Source organism: Mastigoproctus giganteus, chromosome 5 (assembly GCF_048544385.1).
Source record: "Mastigoproctus giganteus isolate SK-2022 chromosome 5, ASM4854438v1, whole genome shotgun sequence".
In the NCBI taxonomy this organism is placed as follows: Eukaryota; Metazoa; Arthropoda; class Arachnida; order Uropygi; family Thelyphonidae; genus Mastigoproctus; species Mastigoproctus giganteus.
Window position 1 is genome coordinate 146,642,615 of NC_143579.1, and position 17,871 is coordinate 146,660,485.

The following is a 17,871-nucleotide window of genomic DNA, read 5'->3' on the forward strand; positions in this document are numbered from 1 at the left end:
TCCTAAAGAGTTACCAATAGGTTCGGTCCGGTGTACTAACTACCAGCAGGCCTGCGAACACCATTTTAGAGCTGTACTCTTGAAATGTATTCTATGATGATAGATTGATAGATTGTATACAATCTATGATAGATTGTATACTATGATGTGATCACTAAGAACTGGAGGCAAAACATAATTTTGATATCATATACTTGGATTTCAGGAAAGCTTTTGATACTGTTACACATGGAAGATTGTTGTACAAATTGGAGAGGTATGGCATTAAGGGTAAGTTGCTACAATGAATAAAGGGATGGTTGTGTGGGAGATGACAGAAAGAGGTAATCAATGGACACTGCTCTTCATGGACTAATGTTACTAATGGAGTTCCCCAGAGTTTTTGCTTTAGTAAAGGAGACTACAGTGGTCTCAGATAGTTTTTAAATTCTACACAATTGGTCCAACCAATTCTAAACGGATTGGTCCCACTATACAGAATTTTAAAAAACATTCCAGTTGTATAGAAATTAAAAAACCTTCCTGTTTAGAATTTGTTGTAGTTACTAACAAAAAAATTCTAAATGGGAAACATTCAGGGAAATAATCATAGAAGCTACTGAGTTTTCAAACTAACTAAGAAATACAGTTCATACCTACATGGGTGTCAGATGAACTATTGAAACACTCAAGCAAATTTTTCAGATTTATTTTCTATACTCGAGGCATTGATGTACCTGCAAGTATACATGCACGTGTTCTTGCTCTTAGTTTCTCTAACATAGCTCACTTATTTTCTTGTTCCATGAAGACTCACTGTAGAGGTTGAAATCCCCATTCCTTGCTTTCTGGGCTGCTGTGCATTCCTATAGGAATAAGAATAGGTGCATGTATGCTTGCATGTATACCAATGCTAGAAGTATAGTAAATAAATTTGATGAATTTGAAGTGCTGGTCAAGACATCAAAGGCGGATATTGTTGGGATATCATAGACGTGGTGTCACACTGATATTAGGAATGCAGAATTGGAATTTGAGGAGTACAATGTGTACAGAAAAGGATAGACAGGATTGGAAGGGAGGAGGTGTCATTCTGTTAATTAAGAAAAACATAAAATCAAAAGAAGTGCATCCAATTGATATAGATGAACAGTGCACTGTTGAGTCAGTTTGGTATGACATACCAAAGAAAAATAAGAAAAATAAGAGTAGGAGTGTGTTATAGGCCTAATGACTTGAATGAGTACAAAGAACAACTGTACAGAGAAATAGAGTGGGATAGTAAATCAGAATGTCTTATAATGAAAGATTTCAACTTCCCAGATATTGACTGGATCTTGGGGGTTGGTCACTCACACACTAGTAAGATTTTTGTGGATTTATTGGATGATTGTTTTCTGCAGCAGCATGATCGAGAAGCAACAAGAGAGGGTAATACTGTTGATCTGGTTATTAGCAGTGATCATTCGTGTATTAAGAATTTGCAGATAAGGAACCACAAGGTGGCAGTGATTACAGTGTACTGATGTGGGATTTACTTAAAGATATAATTACCATCAGGGGTAAAGAAAAGGGTTTTTGCTTCCGTAAATGTGAGTACAGTGGTCTCAGACAGTTTTTAAATTCTGTACAGTGGAATCACAACTGATGTTACCAACAGTAAATTCTAAGTGGGAAGCATTCAAGGAATTAATCGTCAAAACTACTAAAAGTTTCATACCTATTAAGAAATATTGTTCAAGGTTTAGGCCTAAATCGTTATCAAATGAACTAATGAGACTCGTGACTGAGAAGAAAAATGCATGGGATGCATATAAATTATCAAGCAACTCAGAAGCCTATGGCAGATATAAGCTAGTCTGTAATCAGGTCACAAAGGAGGTTAGGCAGGCGAAGGCAGATTACGAGAAATCTTTGGCAAAGGATGCTAATAAAAACAGCAAGGATTTCTTTACTTATATAAACTCTAAAAGGAAGGGGATGAATCTGATTGGTCCATTTGATATCGATGGTTCGACTGTTGATGATCCTGCTCAGATAGCAAGCAAACTGAATGAGTATTTTGCATCTAATTCACACAATGAATGTAGATGCAAAATGGCAGAAGGTTATCAAATGGTTTGAAAATGGCAGAAGGTTATCAAATTGTAGCAGGGTGCTTAATGATTTTGTAATAACAGAGCAATGTAGAGGAGAAATTGTTGAAGTTAAACATAAGAAAGTCAGCTGGGGTGGATGGGATCTATCCAGTTATATTAAAGGAGGCGGCAAAGCAACTAAGCAAACCCTTAGCCATAATTATGAAAGCATCCTTGGACTCAGGGGAGGTCCCCACGGATTGGAGATGTGCCAATGTATCCCCAATTCACAAAGGGGGATCAAAGGGTGACACGAGTAATTACAAACCAGTTAGTTTAACTTCTGTTCCTGGTAAAATAATGCAGTCACTGGTTAAAGATGCATTGCAGGATCATCTAGACAAGACTGCAGCAATAATTCAGCAGCATGGGTTTGTTAAGGGAAAGTCTTGTCTGACAAATTTGATAGGATATTATGATGTGGTTACAAAGGAACTGGATGCAAAAAATAATTTTGGTATCATATATTTAGATTTCAGGAAAGCTTTTGACACGGTTGCACATGGAAGACTATTGAACAAATTGGAACAGAATTGTATTAAGGGTAAGTTGCTACAACGGATAAAAGGATGGTTGAGTGTGAGAAGACAGAAGGTGGTAATCAATGGGTGCTGCTCTTCATGGACTAATGTTATTAGTGGAGTCCCACAAGGTTCAGTGTTGGGTCCACTGTTGTTTTGTATATTTATCAATGATATTGATGAAGGTATATCAGGCTTAGTGTCGAAGTTTGCAGATGATACAAAGGTTGGCAGGGTTGTTAATGACAGTAATGGCAGTGTGCTACTGCAACAGGATCTAGAAAATTTGGGCAGATGGGCTAAGAAGTGGCAACTGAAGTTTAACCTTGACAAATGCAAAGTACTGCGTATGGGTAGAAGTAACCCCAGAGAAACGTACCAACTGTGTGGTACTACACTTAAGGTGGTAGAAAATGAAAAAGACCTGGGAGTAAATGTGCAGTCAGATATGAAGTTTTCTGAGCAATGCAGACAGGCGGCCAGGGCAGGTCATGGGGTTTTGTCAATGATATATAGGAATTTTGCTAGCAGGGAAAAGGAGGTGATTGTCCCTCTGTATAAGGCAATGGTCAGGCCACGCCTTGAGTACTACGTACAGGTCTGGAAGAATAATTTTAGGAAGGATGTAGATTTGCGTGTACAGATAAGGGCAACAAGATTGGTGAGGGGAATGAAGGGATCCTCTTACCAAGAGAGGCTTAAGTTCTGCAAATTGCAGTGGCTGGAGACTAGGCACCTGCACGGTGATCTGATTGAGCTGTATAAGGCCTTGAATGAGTTGAGTATGCTGAATTCTGATGGGATCCTTCCATTTGTTCAGATTATGAACCTAAGGGGGCATAAATTCAAATTAAGAAAAGACAGATGTAGAATAGATGTGCAGAAATTTGCCTTTAGCCAGCGGGTGGTTAATTGCTGGAACAAACTTCCATCTGCCATTGTGGAAGTTGATAGGTTAAATAAATTTAAGGAGGAACTGGACAGGCATTTGGAGGGAATGGTGTGATTTTTTTTTTTTTTTTTTTTTTTGGCTGATGCTGCATAAACTCATACACTTGCTTTGTTCCATCACATGCCACTACTACTTCATGTGGCAGAAAACAAAAATGCATGGGATGCATATGGTAGTTATAAACTAGTCTGCAACCAAGGTCACAAAGAAGGCAGGCACCTCCGTAGCCAGGTGGGCAGGAGCAGCAGTGCGTAGCACACACTTTTTGATTAGACCAGGGTTCAAGCCCATGACCACCAAATACGGAGGATGCGGAAAGGTCAGGGAATGATCACTGCATATCCCCGGAGCAATATGGCCTTAGTTGCTAATGCTCCTGAAAACGAAACAACAACAACAAAGAAGTCTAGGCAAGCCAATGCAGACTAAGAGAATGCTCTCAAAGAATGCCAAGAAAAGCAGCAAAGACTTCTTTATATTAACAGAAGTAATAAGGGGCTGAATCACTCTTCCAATTGGTGTCAGTTTTTTAACTGTTGGTGGGCCTGCTCAAAGTTGCTGATAGGTTGAATAAGTACTTTGCATTTACATTCACCAATGAGGAATTATTTAGGAAGGGGTGTGTGCCAGAATTTTATCAAACTCTTAACTGAGGGCTGTACGATTTTGTGATAACTGAGATAAAAGTGGAACAGAAATTGTTCAAATAAAACATAAGAAAAAACATTTTGGGTGGGATCTGTCCACTTATATTGAGGAAGGCAGCAAAGGAGATTAGCAAACTCCCTCCATAATTATAAGAGCATCTTTGGATTCATGGGAGATCCCTGTGAACTAAAATTTCGAAGTTTGTCCCAAATTCACAAATAGGGATAAGACGGTGACACGAGTAATTACAGACCTGTCATGTAATTACTGATGTCACCCTCCATTATTTTCTCTTTTGTTCCAGGGAACATAATGGAGCCACTGGTGAAAGAAGTAATGCAGGACTACCCGGACAAGAGTGAACTTATACTACAGTCATAGCATGATTTTGTTAAGGGACAACCTTGTCTCACCAATTTGTCATTACTTCAGGAGCCTTACTTGCCTCTGGCTCAAAAGGTTTTTCGGCAGATGTAATGAAAGCAACTTGTAAACCTATTCGCTAACAACTTATAAGCAAGCTTACCATTAGGTGCTGATTGATGTAAATTATTATGTCAATCAATAATTTAAACCAATAATGCTATAGTCTATTATGCCCATTAACCGATCTTACTCTCTACTCAAAATTTCACTCAATCACACGTTCACATACTGTTATTCCCTATTATGATATACAACATTAATTTTATGCATTACACCTGTGAAATGTGTATATTACTGAAATAAACATGTTTGATTTATCATTGGGGCTCTTGTTCACTATTTTAATTGGCTAATCAAACATTTTATTATTATTATTATTATTATTATTATCATTAGCCATATGGTACAAGGAAGCCTGAGGCTTTTGGTGCACCAGCCAAAAAAAAAAAAAAAAAAAATTCTAACTTACCCTGAGAGAGAGAGAGAGAGAGAAAAGTAGAAGGGAATCACCAAGGAAGAGAAGAATGATGAAATCCAGCTCAGGACCCTGTGTCTACAGTTAGTTACATTGGCCTCAAATATGTTATCCAAATGGCAAAGAAGTTACCTAGCTTTTAACTTTGTTTTCAGCAGAATTTCATGTATCAGAGATTCTCGTGATATTAACATTGTCTAATTCAAACCAATGTCATAAGAGGCTACTATGAGGTATGGAGTTAATTTCACGTGGGCAAACTGTGAATGTGAAAATTACCAAAAACATACAAATGAGAATAAAATGGAAAAATCACTTTATTCTTCTGAACCATTTTCAAGGAAAAGAAAATTCAATTTCAAGAACAGAAGTTCTTTTCTGTAGAATATACATTTAAAATGGATTGCTTTCAACAATATGAAATAGCAATATCTTGAATAGTGGCTCTCAAAATACTTTCCATGAATCTGTCCAAATAAATGCAGTAGACTCTCGATTTTCCGGGATAGATGATAAAATAAAAAAAAAAAATTCCCAGATAATTGATTTCCCAGTTAATTCAAAAATACAAGTCCCAACATACGTAAAAGATATGTTCCAGGACTTCTTACGTAAGTCGAGTTTTACGTAACTAACTCAGAAATAACTAATAAAATATTGCTACTATAAACCTGATATGCCAAAATCCTTATATATTTTTAATTAGTTCAATTAAAAACTTTATCTGGGGACAGCGTCGAAGTACCGGAGTGGCATATAAGAAAAGAAAACATAAAAGGAAGAAAAAAACCCATTATTGTACTGTAAAAACTGATTTATATTTCGTAGCCTTGGTTATTATAGTCAACTTCATTGGTGCCGATTGCTTCACTGCTTCTCGTATTCTGTATTTCTACTTTATTATTGTGTTCACCATTGCCACTGTCAAATCTGAATTCTGCACAATACTTGTTAATGTTTGGCCATTTTCATACATCCTTATTATTTTAATTTTCTGATCCAATTCGACAAATATCTTCTTTCATCTTCTCAACCTCTAATCCAAGCACGGTAGTAAGTACTATAGTTTCTGATACCTCTAGCGTTTTGGGTTTTCATTAAAAAAAAAAAAAGTATATGAGTATATGATGAAAGTCTTGACAATCAATTTGACCCCAGGGAGATTGTTCAAGGCTCATGGAGTATAATTTTTTTCAGTGTGGTCTGTGCTTGTTGACTGGAGAGATGGCAGTTGAATGAAAAACGAGGAAGATGAAAACTTGGTTCTGTGAGTGTGAGTTGGCAGTTGGACAGTAAATGGATGTTGGTTGGTGGTGGCACATGTTCAGACTGTTTTGAAAGTGACAGTGGGAATTATAGAAACCAATTCAGAAGAACAATGCCCATGGAATTATCTGTAGAAAAGGCATGCAGCAAAAACAGTATGTCTATGGGAGAGCAAGTGGAGAGACTCTGTTAGAGATGAGTCATTAATTAACCTAACTGCCCTCTTTTGAATGGAATCTAGAAGCCTAAGAGAGGTTTGGGGTTACCACCTCAGATGTGGGAACAATATTCCATGATAGGGAGGATTTGTGATTTGTACAGAGTGAACAGTTATTTGGAAGAAATGTAATGCCGAGAGTGAAAGAGAAAACCAAGTTTTTTTTGATGCAGAGGAAGCAATATTTGTAATATGTGTGTGCCAAGAAAGAGATTAGAAGTCAGGGTAATCCCCAAAAGAGATATATCATCTTGCCTAGAAATCAAAGTGTCACCAAAGATAAACATAGCAGCAGAAGAATTTTTTTGCGAGATATAGGACAAGACTGAGTTTTAGAAGGATTGAAATCAACTAAGTTGTCTTTGCCTCACTGGAAAATTACCTGCAGATCGGCATTTAAGGAATTGGTAGCGGATATTCGAGAAGTTGAAGCTGATTGAGCAGACCAAGGTTTCACGAACTGGAAAGTGGAATGCAATGTGCTACCATTGGCAAAATTATGGATAGGATTTCCAGTGAATGGAAGCAGGTGATTAATATACAAGAGAAAAATAGTGGTGTAAAGAACCGAACCTACCAAAGATCGCGGGTTCGAATCTCGCCTTGGGCTTGGATTAGAGTAGTGCAAAAACTTTGGGAGGTGCATTATGGCCACAAAGCCGATGCACCAACAACTTACAAATAAAAAAAACACCCTCAATGAGTGATCAGAGAGAAAATGTGATAAACAATTATAGAAAACAGTTGGCAAACCATAACATTGAAGCTTGTTTAGAAGATCTTTATGCCAAACACAATCAAAAGCCTTTGAGATGTCAAGAGCAACTGCTTGTGTTTCAACGAACTTTTCCATTGAATTTGTCCATAAATGAGTAACGTAAGCCAGAATATCACCAGTGGATCAACACTGACGGAATCAATACTAGCGATCGTTGATCAGACGGAAGATTTCCAGGTAGTTTAAGAGTTGGTGGTTAATTGATTTCTCCATTACTTTAGAAAGAGTAAAAGTAATTGCAATGGGACAATAATTGGATGGGAGATGGGAAATTTCCAAGGAAAAGGAAAAACACGTTTAGAATAAGAAAGTGAAGAAAGGCAGCAAAGAACAGGACTAAGTTCAGGAGCACAGGTTTTGAGAACAAGTGGAGAAATACCATCAGGATCTGGAGCTTTCTTAGCTTCATGATTCGTCAAAATCCTTCTGACATCCTTTTGATGGAAGGCGACATGAGGCAAAGCATTGAATGAAGCGTGTTGGGAATGATGGGAGCTCTTTTACCAAGATTATTAATACATGAATTGGAAGAAAATGGGATGGATGCTAGCAGATAAGCTTTATCCTTGGCCGAAGTGACAACAGAACTTTTTAACAGAGGTGGGAGCAGAGATGGGCAAACGTTGCAGCCAATAGCTTTGGCAAGAGACGCGAATGCTTGGCTACCTCTGGGGCAAGAAGCAAGTTTTCTACTCTTAGCCTATTCAAAATCTAGTTTGGACTGATTAATAACTGCTTAATAATTTTTGCAAGTTTTGACGTAGGCAGAAAATGAAACTGACAAATTGGTAACAAGCAAATTAAGATATGCAACCTTCTTCTCATGAACAGCCTTAGCACATTTATTGGAAAACCAAGGTTTAGCCTGAGGGCGAGATTTTAAAGTGACGTAAAGGACCACTCACTTGGACCATGTACTTAGAAGGGTTGTTTGTGAGAAAAAGATCAAGCATGTTGGCTGTATGGTTAGGATTGTCTGGAATTCTTTTAGGTAAATGAACGATCTGTGTGAGGTGATTAGTAATGGCAAAAGTTTCAGCATTTCGACCAGCTGGGTCGTTGTGACTAGAAAACATACACCAGCTGGAGTTATGAACATTAAAATCACCAAGAAAAATTACCCCACTGTTAGGAAAGTTGCACTGGAGAAAGTCAAGTTGCAAAGATAGGAAGTCAAAGAGCTCCAAGTGATTAGTGGAGTTGGGAGAATGGTAGAGACAACAGATGAATTTGGCAGAATGAGGTAGAGAGATTTTAAGCCAGAGAAGATCAAAAAGAGGAGAATCCAAATTACCCAAGTCTCTGACAGGGAATATCGGAACGGACATATGCACAAGTACCACCTTTGAGGTGAAAGGAATTTTACAGCGAATAATTTGGGCAACTGAGATGAGCAGTAGTTGAATCAACCGATAACTGAGATTCTGTCAGAAAGAGTACATGGGGTTTGGCAGACTGCAAGTGAAAACGGACATTGCTGAAATCAGAATTGAGACCACGTATATTTGTAAAACGAACTAGGAAGTGTTTGGGAGGTTTAGATATTTTCACAGATAAGCTTACTCTATTAATTTGACAATTCATGGTATATTCAATAGTAAGAAAAAGTGGGGGGGACATGCTGTATGAAGTAATGAAATTTTTGGATATGGTGTACACATGGTAAGAATATACCCAGATCCTTGACATAACGTGGCCTCGACAATGCCTCCACATACACACTACTCGGTCACTATATGGCAGAGTAGAGGTAGCAAAATTATACACTAGCAGATCCAGAAGCCTCCTAGAGAGTTACCAATAGGTTAGTTCCAGTGTACTAACTAGCGGCCGGCTGTGAACACTGTTTTAGAGCTGTACCCTCAAAATGTAAAGAAGAATGGATCTCGCTATGATGTCCATTATAACTTCAAAAGTCATCAGCCGTACTGCATGATGGAAGAGATGGGGAAGGGTTGACCTGAACTTAGCTCTGGACACTAAACATGGGTTCCATCACTTCAAGCCTCCAATAATCAAAGTGGTGGTATTGCACCGGTTGATGAGAGTCATCTACTACCTAGTATTGCCTGTTAACACAGAAAGGCGGCATTCCTCCATGCGGTGTGGGTGCCAACACCTTGACCCCTGCTTACATTGGCTCACACCTGGGTGGTTACCCACAGTGTGCTTGTGAATGGGTGTTATACCCAGGATTACTAACAGTCTGACCATCGTGAAGGTGCAAGCAGAGGATTTGGTGGTCCAGGACTGTCCGGACTTTGCCGAAATTGGGTACACTTGACTTGAGTGTCACCTGAATATCAGTTCCATCAGCATTTTAGACTCCCAGGTAGCAAGAACAGCTTGTCTGGCATATCTCAGAGAATATCTCTGACAACCTCAAGGACCAAAGGCCTGGTCAGAATTGCAGAACCTAGCTCATGACTTTTTTTCAACACTCACCTGTACTTGCTAATTAAATCTGCAGACCTCTTACTCTTAAGGTCATTAGTGTCAACATGTACAACAATATCACCTTTTGTGCCCTTAAAAGATTATATCTGCTCGACAAAGTCATCAACTTTTGCCCCTGGCAGACACTCACTGGTCCTGTTCCACCTATCCTTTTTGCATAATATATTTCCAGTCTCTCTGACAATAGAGTCACCAACAATAACTACTTCCTGTGGGACCAGCACACTCTGTCTTGGAGATTGCCTCTGTGTTGCCTGCTGCACAGGAGTGAGCTCTGGCATTCAGTTGGCAGCTGAGAACTTGATGGGTCCCTGATATTAATTTCTTAAAGGGCATCTACCGTACACCTCAAACTCTCAGAGACACCCATAATAATGCTGAGTTGGCGCCTTATTTCTTGGCACTCTAGGCACCTAGCACACCTACAAAGACATCCTCCTTTGCTAGATCATGTCCTGTTCCAGAAATATCTGCAAAAATTTCACATTTCGCACCTTTTTTGATGAGAGTGATGACTGTGATGCTTTGGAGAATAGCCTCCTTCATTTGTCCCCCGAGCCACAGCACTCTTGCTACTCTGTGATCTTTGATTTGTAGCTCAATTTTTGGTCATGATTTCCATTTAAATACAATTTAATTAATGATGAAATTTAATAAGATTAATAAATTTTATTGATTAATTGATAATACTATACTAAGCTAACAGATTCCTAATACAGTGCTACGTATTACGCTATCTAGTTTTACGTTATACCTTATGTTGTTATTTGGTTTTCAGAAGCATTAGCAACTAAGGCCATATTTCTCCGGGGATATGCGGTGGTCACTCCCTGACCTTTCCGCATCCTCTGTATTTGGTAGTCATGGGCTCAAACCCTGGTCTAATCAAGAAGTGTATGCTACGCAGTGCTACTCCTGCCCTCCTAACTATGGAGGCACCTTATACCTTATGCTTTCAGTTTCACATATACATTACGCTATTTCGTATCGATCTATACAATAGCAGCAAGTTCAACAATATTGGCAGCAACAACCCCGGGGGTTCACATCTGGTGAGTATGGGCTTAGCACATCCCGAGCTGGATATCATCATTCTTCTCTTTCTTGGTGATTCCCTTCTACTTTTGACTCTCTCTCTCTCTCTCTCTCTCTCTCTCTCTCTCTCTCTCTCTCTCTCTCTCTCTCTTTCTCTCTCTCTCTCTCTCAGGGTAACTCGGGAACTTTTTTTTTTTTTCCTGGTGCAGCATAAGCCTCAGGCTTCCTTGCACCATATGGCTATTAATATTAATAATAATAACACTGGTATGAGCAATGAGTTGTAAATTACAAAAATCACTAGTTAAATTTAAAAAAAAAAAATAAGCTCACGAATGCTACTAAGCCTATTTAATATCTTTGTAGAACAGAATGTAGTATGTTAATCAATGATGAATACGGTAAAAACAACAAAACTATTTATTGTTTTCAGCAGCCGAAAATCCAAAGACTGTTCACCTCCATGATCCCAGCGCCTATTAAATGAGTTACCTTCACACATCATAATTCCTAAGTGAAATGCGGTGGTTACTACTAGGGTATATTTAAGAAGTAAATAATGTGAAATATTTGTGTGAACAAAGGTTTTGCATTTTCTAGAAATGCTATCTTTCAGTAATGAAGTTCATATTCCATACAATGGTATTGATTTGGTACTATGTGCTTTTGTAATGTTATCAGTTCAAAATTACTGCAGCAAAAGAATCAGATCAATTCTGGACTTATCTGCTTACTTTTCGAAAAAAATATGAATAATACATTCATTTTCTCTGTAAATCTCTTCATTCTTTATAATATTCATAGGCTCACATCTGGTGAGTATGGGCTTGGCACACCCAGAGTCCCGAGCTGGATATCATCATCCTTCTCTTTCTTGATGATTCCTTTCTACTTCTGTCTGTCTCTCTCTCTCTCACTCCCAGGGTAACTCAGGATTTTTTTTTTGGCTGGTGCAAGCATAAGCCGCAGGCTTCCCTGCACCATATGGCTAATAATAATAATAATAATTCAAAGTAATTGTTAACAGCAATTAATTAGTGACTACATGTATAGGAGTGACATGTTCCCCATTTAGCAAGCTTAGATAGAAGCTGGAGGTAGCGGAAAAGAAGAGTTCCAAGAGATGAATTAATAATTAATCCTTTAATAATCAAAGCTCCCTGGCTAAAAGAAAACTTCCTAGAATCTAATGTAAACCTCTTACACCTGTTATTCTGTAATACTTTATAACAGTGAAAATTTCGCCTTCATTCATTTTACTATAAACCTTTAGTTTTTAATTTTTAAAATTACTTTTTTTAATAAATCTGTAATTTCAGAATTGGTAATTTCTTATGTCTCAACCTTACTCGCACAGCTTCTCCTCATTATGAAGGGTCATTCATAAGCAAAGATGGAGGCAAAATATCTGTTCAATTAATCAGCAATAACTACTGGGTTATCTAAGACTTCCCCACTCCAATACACAAGGGCCCAATCTGATTTGATTTCTTCTTCTTTATATTTAAAAAATACTTCAGACCATATTTTTGAAAAAAAAAATTAAAAAGAAACAGTGAATAAAATACACTACAACAATATGATAACAGAAATAAGTTCATTGTAAGATATGTTAAAATAATTTTCAATGGAAAAGAATGAGTACAATTATATATGTAGAAAAAGGGATCAAACCTAATAAAAAAGTTTTAAACTGATACACAACATTAATAAAATGCCTAACAATCTCCAATCTAAACAAAACATAAAATTAACTGATAAAACTTACCAATTTCCCACAGCTCTCAACTCCTTCACTGGAAAACATAAGCAAATGACAGAAATTACTGATACATCTTTCTAACACAGCAATAAAAATTCTAAAAATTATATTTTAGAAACATTTCAGTTAGCATTAGCAAGGGCACATGATGCAAGAAAGCAAGCTTATACAGCATCAGCCAAAAAAAAACACACACATGCCCTTCTCATTTCACCCATCCACTCACTCCAAATTTTTGTCTAGTTCTGCCTTGAATCTGTTTAAGCTATCAACTTCTACAATGACAGATGAAAGTTTGTTCCTGAAATCGATCACCTGTTGATTGCTGGAACAAACTAAATGCAAACTTCCGCACATCTATTATACAACTGTCTTTCCTCAATTTAAATTTATGCCCTCTGAGGTGATTATTCTGAGCAAGAGGAAGAATCCTATCAGCACTGAGCATGCTCAAACCATTCAAGACTTTATACACCTCAATCAGATCACCTCGTAGGTGCCTAGGCTCCAGACACTGTAATTTGCAAAACTTAAGCCTTTCTTCGTAAGAGCAACCCTTTGTTCTGTTCACTAATCTTGATGCTGTTCTCTGTACTCGTTCCAAAAGCTCTACATCCTTCTTAAAATGACGCCTCCAGACCTGTATACAGTACTCAAGGTGTGGCCTGACCATTGCCTTATACAAGAGGATAATCACCTCCTTATCCCTGCTTATCATTGACAAGACGCCATGAGCTACTCTTGAAGTCTGTCTGCACTGCTCAGAAAACTTCCTATCTGTCTGCACAATTACCCCAGGTCCTTCTCATTCTCTACCACTCTCAGTGTGGTACCACAGAGTTGATACGTTACTTTGGGATTACTGCTTCCCATATGTAGCACTTTACATTTGTCAATGTTAAACTTCAGTTGCCACCTTTCGGCCCATCTGCTCAACATTTCTGGATCCTGTTGCAGTGGCGTACTATCATTAGTGTCATTACTGGGGATTTCAAGGGCTACTGGGATCATCATGAAACAAGTAAATAGCTTGTTTTAGGTAACTAAGAGTAAGAACAGGTACATGTATACTTTCAGTTAGCACGTACACCAATGCTAGGAGTATAGTAAATATATTTGATGAATTTGAGGTGCCGGTGAAGATAACAAAGGATGATATGATACCAGAGACATGGTGTCACACAGAGATAAGGAATGCAGAATTGGAATTTGGTGAGTACGATGTGGACAGGAAGGAGAGACAGGATAAAGGGGATGAGGGATGATGCTGTTTGTTAAGAAACACATAAAATATAAGGAAGTGCATCCAGTCAACATGGGTCAGAGAGTGCAGTGTTGAGTCAGTTTGGTGTGACATAAGTACTAGAAAATCAAGTGCTGCAGTTATCGGATGATTGTTTTGTACAGCAGCATGTTTGAGAGGCAATCAGAAGGAGTATGATTCGGCATTTTAAACAGCCAGCTTTTACTGAGGATGGCAAATCTGGGATGCCAAAAGTTAAAACAATGGATCGAGATATTTGGTCATTATATGTTTGGCACTTATTACTTTTTGTTTGCGCAATTACTGAACTAATTCCTCTTCAGATACTGTAAGTATGTCCCACTCTGCGATGATACCTTTAGAATAATTTAATGTATAATGAGGGGAGTGATAGATACCTAATAATTGTCGTTGTTTTGAGCAGGCACTGGGAATGTTTTGAGTTGGCTGTTTCAACCAGGAGGTCTCCGGATTGTAATCTTTTAATCATTCTTGGTGTTCCAGCAATGGATTCCAAACATCTTTGGACCAAAAAAAGCGATAACTTGCCTACAAGCTGGGTGGGGGAGAGAGAGAGAGAGAGAGAGAGAGAGAGAGAGAGAGAGTATGTGTGTGTGTATCACCAGAAAGTTTGGCATGTCATTGCACTGTGCATTCCTTCGAAGCCTTTTTGGTTGATTAGTCATTGACATCGAACATTTCCCATCTTGAGCATGAAGGCTCTAAAGAAGGAAAATTATTCAAGTCCATGTTTGCTCTCTCTTACTTCTACCAGGTTACTGGCCCCGCCATATTGAGGCAGGAGCGGTGCCCATCAGTGACCAAGCAATCAGCACAAGAAGAGAGCAGTATGTTACTAGCGATCGCAATAATGTTGCAAGAGAGGTTAGCAGTAACGTTGCTATTGGTGGGGCAGTGATTATTACTCAATGAGGGAAGCAGTAACGCTGTGAGTGGTCAGCAGTAACATTGCGAACAGTGGAGGGTTTATTCAAGCACTAGTACTCACCCTAGAAAAAAATGCAAGAAAATGCACTAGAAAGATCGTTTGGCACTCCAGGCCAATGGGACTCGTGGCAGAGAATAAAAATACATGGGACCCATATAAATTTTCACCCAGACCACTGCTCCACTGCTCACAAAGGATGTTAGGCAAGCAAAGGCAGATTACGAGAAATCTTTGACAAACAATGCAAAGAAAAACTTCTCAACTTATGTAACCTCTAGAAGGGGATGAATCAGATTGGTCCACTTGACATTGACAGTTCAATTGTTGATGAATCTGCTGAGGTAGCTGACAAACTGAATGAGTATTTTACATCTACATTTGCACAGGAGGTCTGTAAGGAAGTGAAGGCCAGAAGCTTATCAGACTGGCAGGAAGCTAAATGATATTGTAATAACTGAGAGCAAAGTGGAACAGAAATTGTTGAAATTGAACATAAGAAAGGCAACTGGGGGTGGATGAGATCAATCCAGTTATATTATTAAAGGAAGCAGCAAAGGAAGTAAGCAAACCCCTAGCCAAAATTATGAAAGCTTCCTTGGACTCGGGGGAGGTCCCTTTGGACTGGAAATGTGCAAATGTGTCCCCAATTCACAAAGTGGATCAAAGGGTGACACAAGTCATTGCAGACCTAGTAGTCTAACTTCTGTTCCAATGAAATTAATGATCCTGCATCACTTCCTTAACTAGGAAGTGATGCAGAATCATCTAGACAAGACTGCAGTTATAGTCGAGACACAGCATGGGTTTGTTAACTGGAAGTCTTGTCTGACAAATCTGATTGGATACCAAATATATGATATCAAAAAATAATTTTGATACATATATTTGGAAAGGTTTTGATAGTGTGACAGATGGAACACTACTGTACAAATTAGAGCAGTATGGCATTAAGGGCAAATTGCTGCAATGGATAAAAAGATGATTGAGTGGGAGAAGACAGAGAGTGGTTATCAATGGACACTGCTCTTTGTGGACTAAGGTTATTAGTGGAGTCCAGCAGGATTCGGTGTTGGGTCCATTGTTGTTTTCGGTATTTATCAATGATATTACTACATATGGGTAGCAGTAACCCAAGGGAAATGTGCCAACTGTGAGGTAATATACTCAGGGAGGTGGAGAATGAAAAAGACCTGGGGATAATTGTGCAGTCAGATATGAAGTTCTCTGAGCAGTGCAGACAAGCTGCCTGAGCAGGTCATGGAGTTTTGTCAATGATATATAGGAATTTTGCCAGAAGAGACAAGGAGGTTATTATCCCTTTGTATAAGGCAATGGTAAGGAGACTCCTTGAGTGCTGCGTACGGATCTGGAGGCCTCATTTTAGGAAGGATGTAGAGCTGCTAGAACGAGTACAGATTGGTGAGAGGAACAAATGGGGTGCTCTTAGCAAGAGAGAGAGACATGTTTCTGCAATTTACAGCATCTGGAGATTAGGCACCTTGGGGATGATCTCACTGAGGTGTATAAGGCCTTGAATGGTTTGAGCAGGCTCAATGCTGATTGATGGGATACTTCCACTTGCTCAGATTAAGAACCTTAGGGACAAAAAAAAAAGGCAAACTGCAGCCTTTATCAACCCACTGCAGAATGGAAGCCTCCTCAACAATTCATGTCAAGCGAAATGGACCATAATCTGCCACACTGGTCCAGTGCGGGTTGGCAGATCGACCGTATTTAGCAGTCAGGGGCTTGAACCCCGGTCTACCGCAGGAGCGTGTGCTACTGCACCCCCCCCCACTCCGGACCACTCGGCTATGGAGGACCTTAGGGGGCATAGATTCAAATTGAGGAAAGACAATTGTAGAATAGATTTGCAGAAGATTGTCTTTAGCCAGCAGGTAATTGATTGCCGTAATAGACTTCCATCTGTTTTTGTGGAAGCTGATAGCGTAAATTTAAGACTGAGCTAGACATACATTTGGAGTGAACGAATGGGTGAATTGGGAAGGTTTTTTTTTTTTTTTTTTTTTTTCCTGATGCTATATAAGCTTGCTTTCTTGCATCATATGTCTGAACTAATGGTAATTCTAATATTGTTGAAGGTATATCAGGGTTAACGTCTACGTTTTGCAGATGATACGATGGTTGGCAGGGTTGTTAATGGCAGTATGCTACTGCAACAGGATCTGGAAAAGTTGAGCAGATGGGCTCAGAGGTGACAACTGAAGTTTAACATTGACAAATGTAAAGTATTGCATAAGGGTAGCAGTAACCACAAAGTAATGTATCAACTGTGTGGTACTACACTCAGAGGCGCCTCCGTAGCCAGGTGGGAAGGAGCAGCAGTGCGTAGCACATGCTTCTTGATTAGACCGGGGTTCAAGCCCATCACCACCAAATACGGAGGATGCAGAAAGGCCAGGAAATGACCACCGCATATCCCGGAGCAATATGGCCTTAGTTGCTAATGCTCCTAAAAACCAAATAACAAACTACACTCAGGGTAGTGAAGAATGAAAAGGACCTGTCAGTAATTGTGTAGTCAGATATGAAGTTTTCTGAGCACTACAGTCTGGGTTTAAGAGTAGCTCATGGTGTCTTGTCAGTAACATACAGGAATTTTGCTAGTAAGGATAAGGGGGTGACTGTTCCCTTGTATAAGGCAATACATAAAGCAGAGCTTGCTTTCTTGCATCACATGCTCTGCTTATGCTCTATTTTTAAAAGAAATCTATGTAAACAAAAGGTTTCTGAATAAGTGAGATTCGTCATAAAGGCCAGTGCCTTTATATATATATATAATTATCTCATACTGACTTTTAAATTTCCTATAAATTTCCTAAATGGTCAGGCTATACCTTGTGTACTGTATACAGGTCTAGAGGCCATTTTAGGGAAGATGTGGAGCTTCTAGAACAAGTACAGAGAAGGGCAACAAGATTGGCGAATGGAAAAAAGGGTTGCTGTTATCAAGAAAGGCTCAAGTTTTGTAAATTGCAGCTTC

The 17,871-nt window shown here is 38.9% G+C and overlaps 1 protein-coding gene across 1 annotated transcript in view; it reads right to left on the reverse strand.

Moving 5' to 3' along the window:
• The window catches only part of LOC150085750 (AP-5 complex subunit beta-1-like), an 842,186-nt gene that overhangs the window by 653,454 nt on the left and 170,861 nt on the right, over positions 1-17,871 (reverse strand). The window contains exon 6 of the mRNA XM_090374678.1: positions 12,661-12,688. Within this exon, the coding sequence (XP_090230804.1) occupies positions 12,661-12,688 (28 nt within the window). The remainder of the gene's footprint in view (positions 1-12,660; positions 12,689-17,871) is intronic.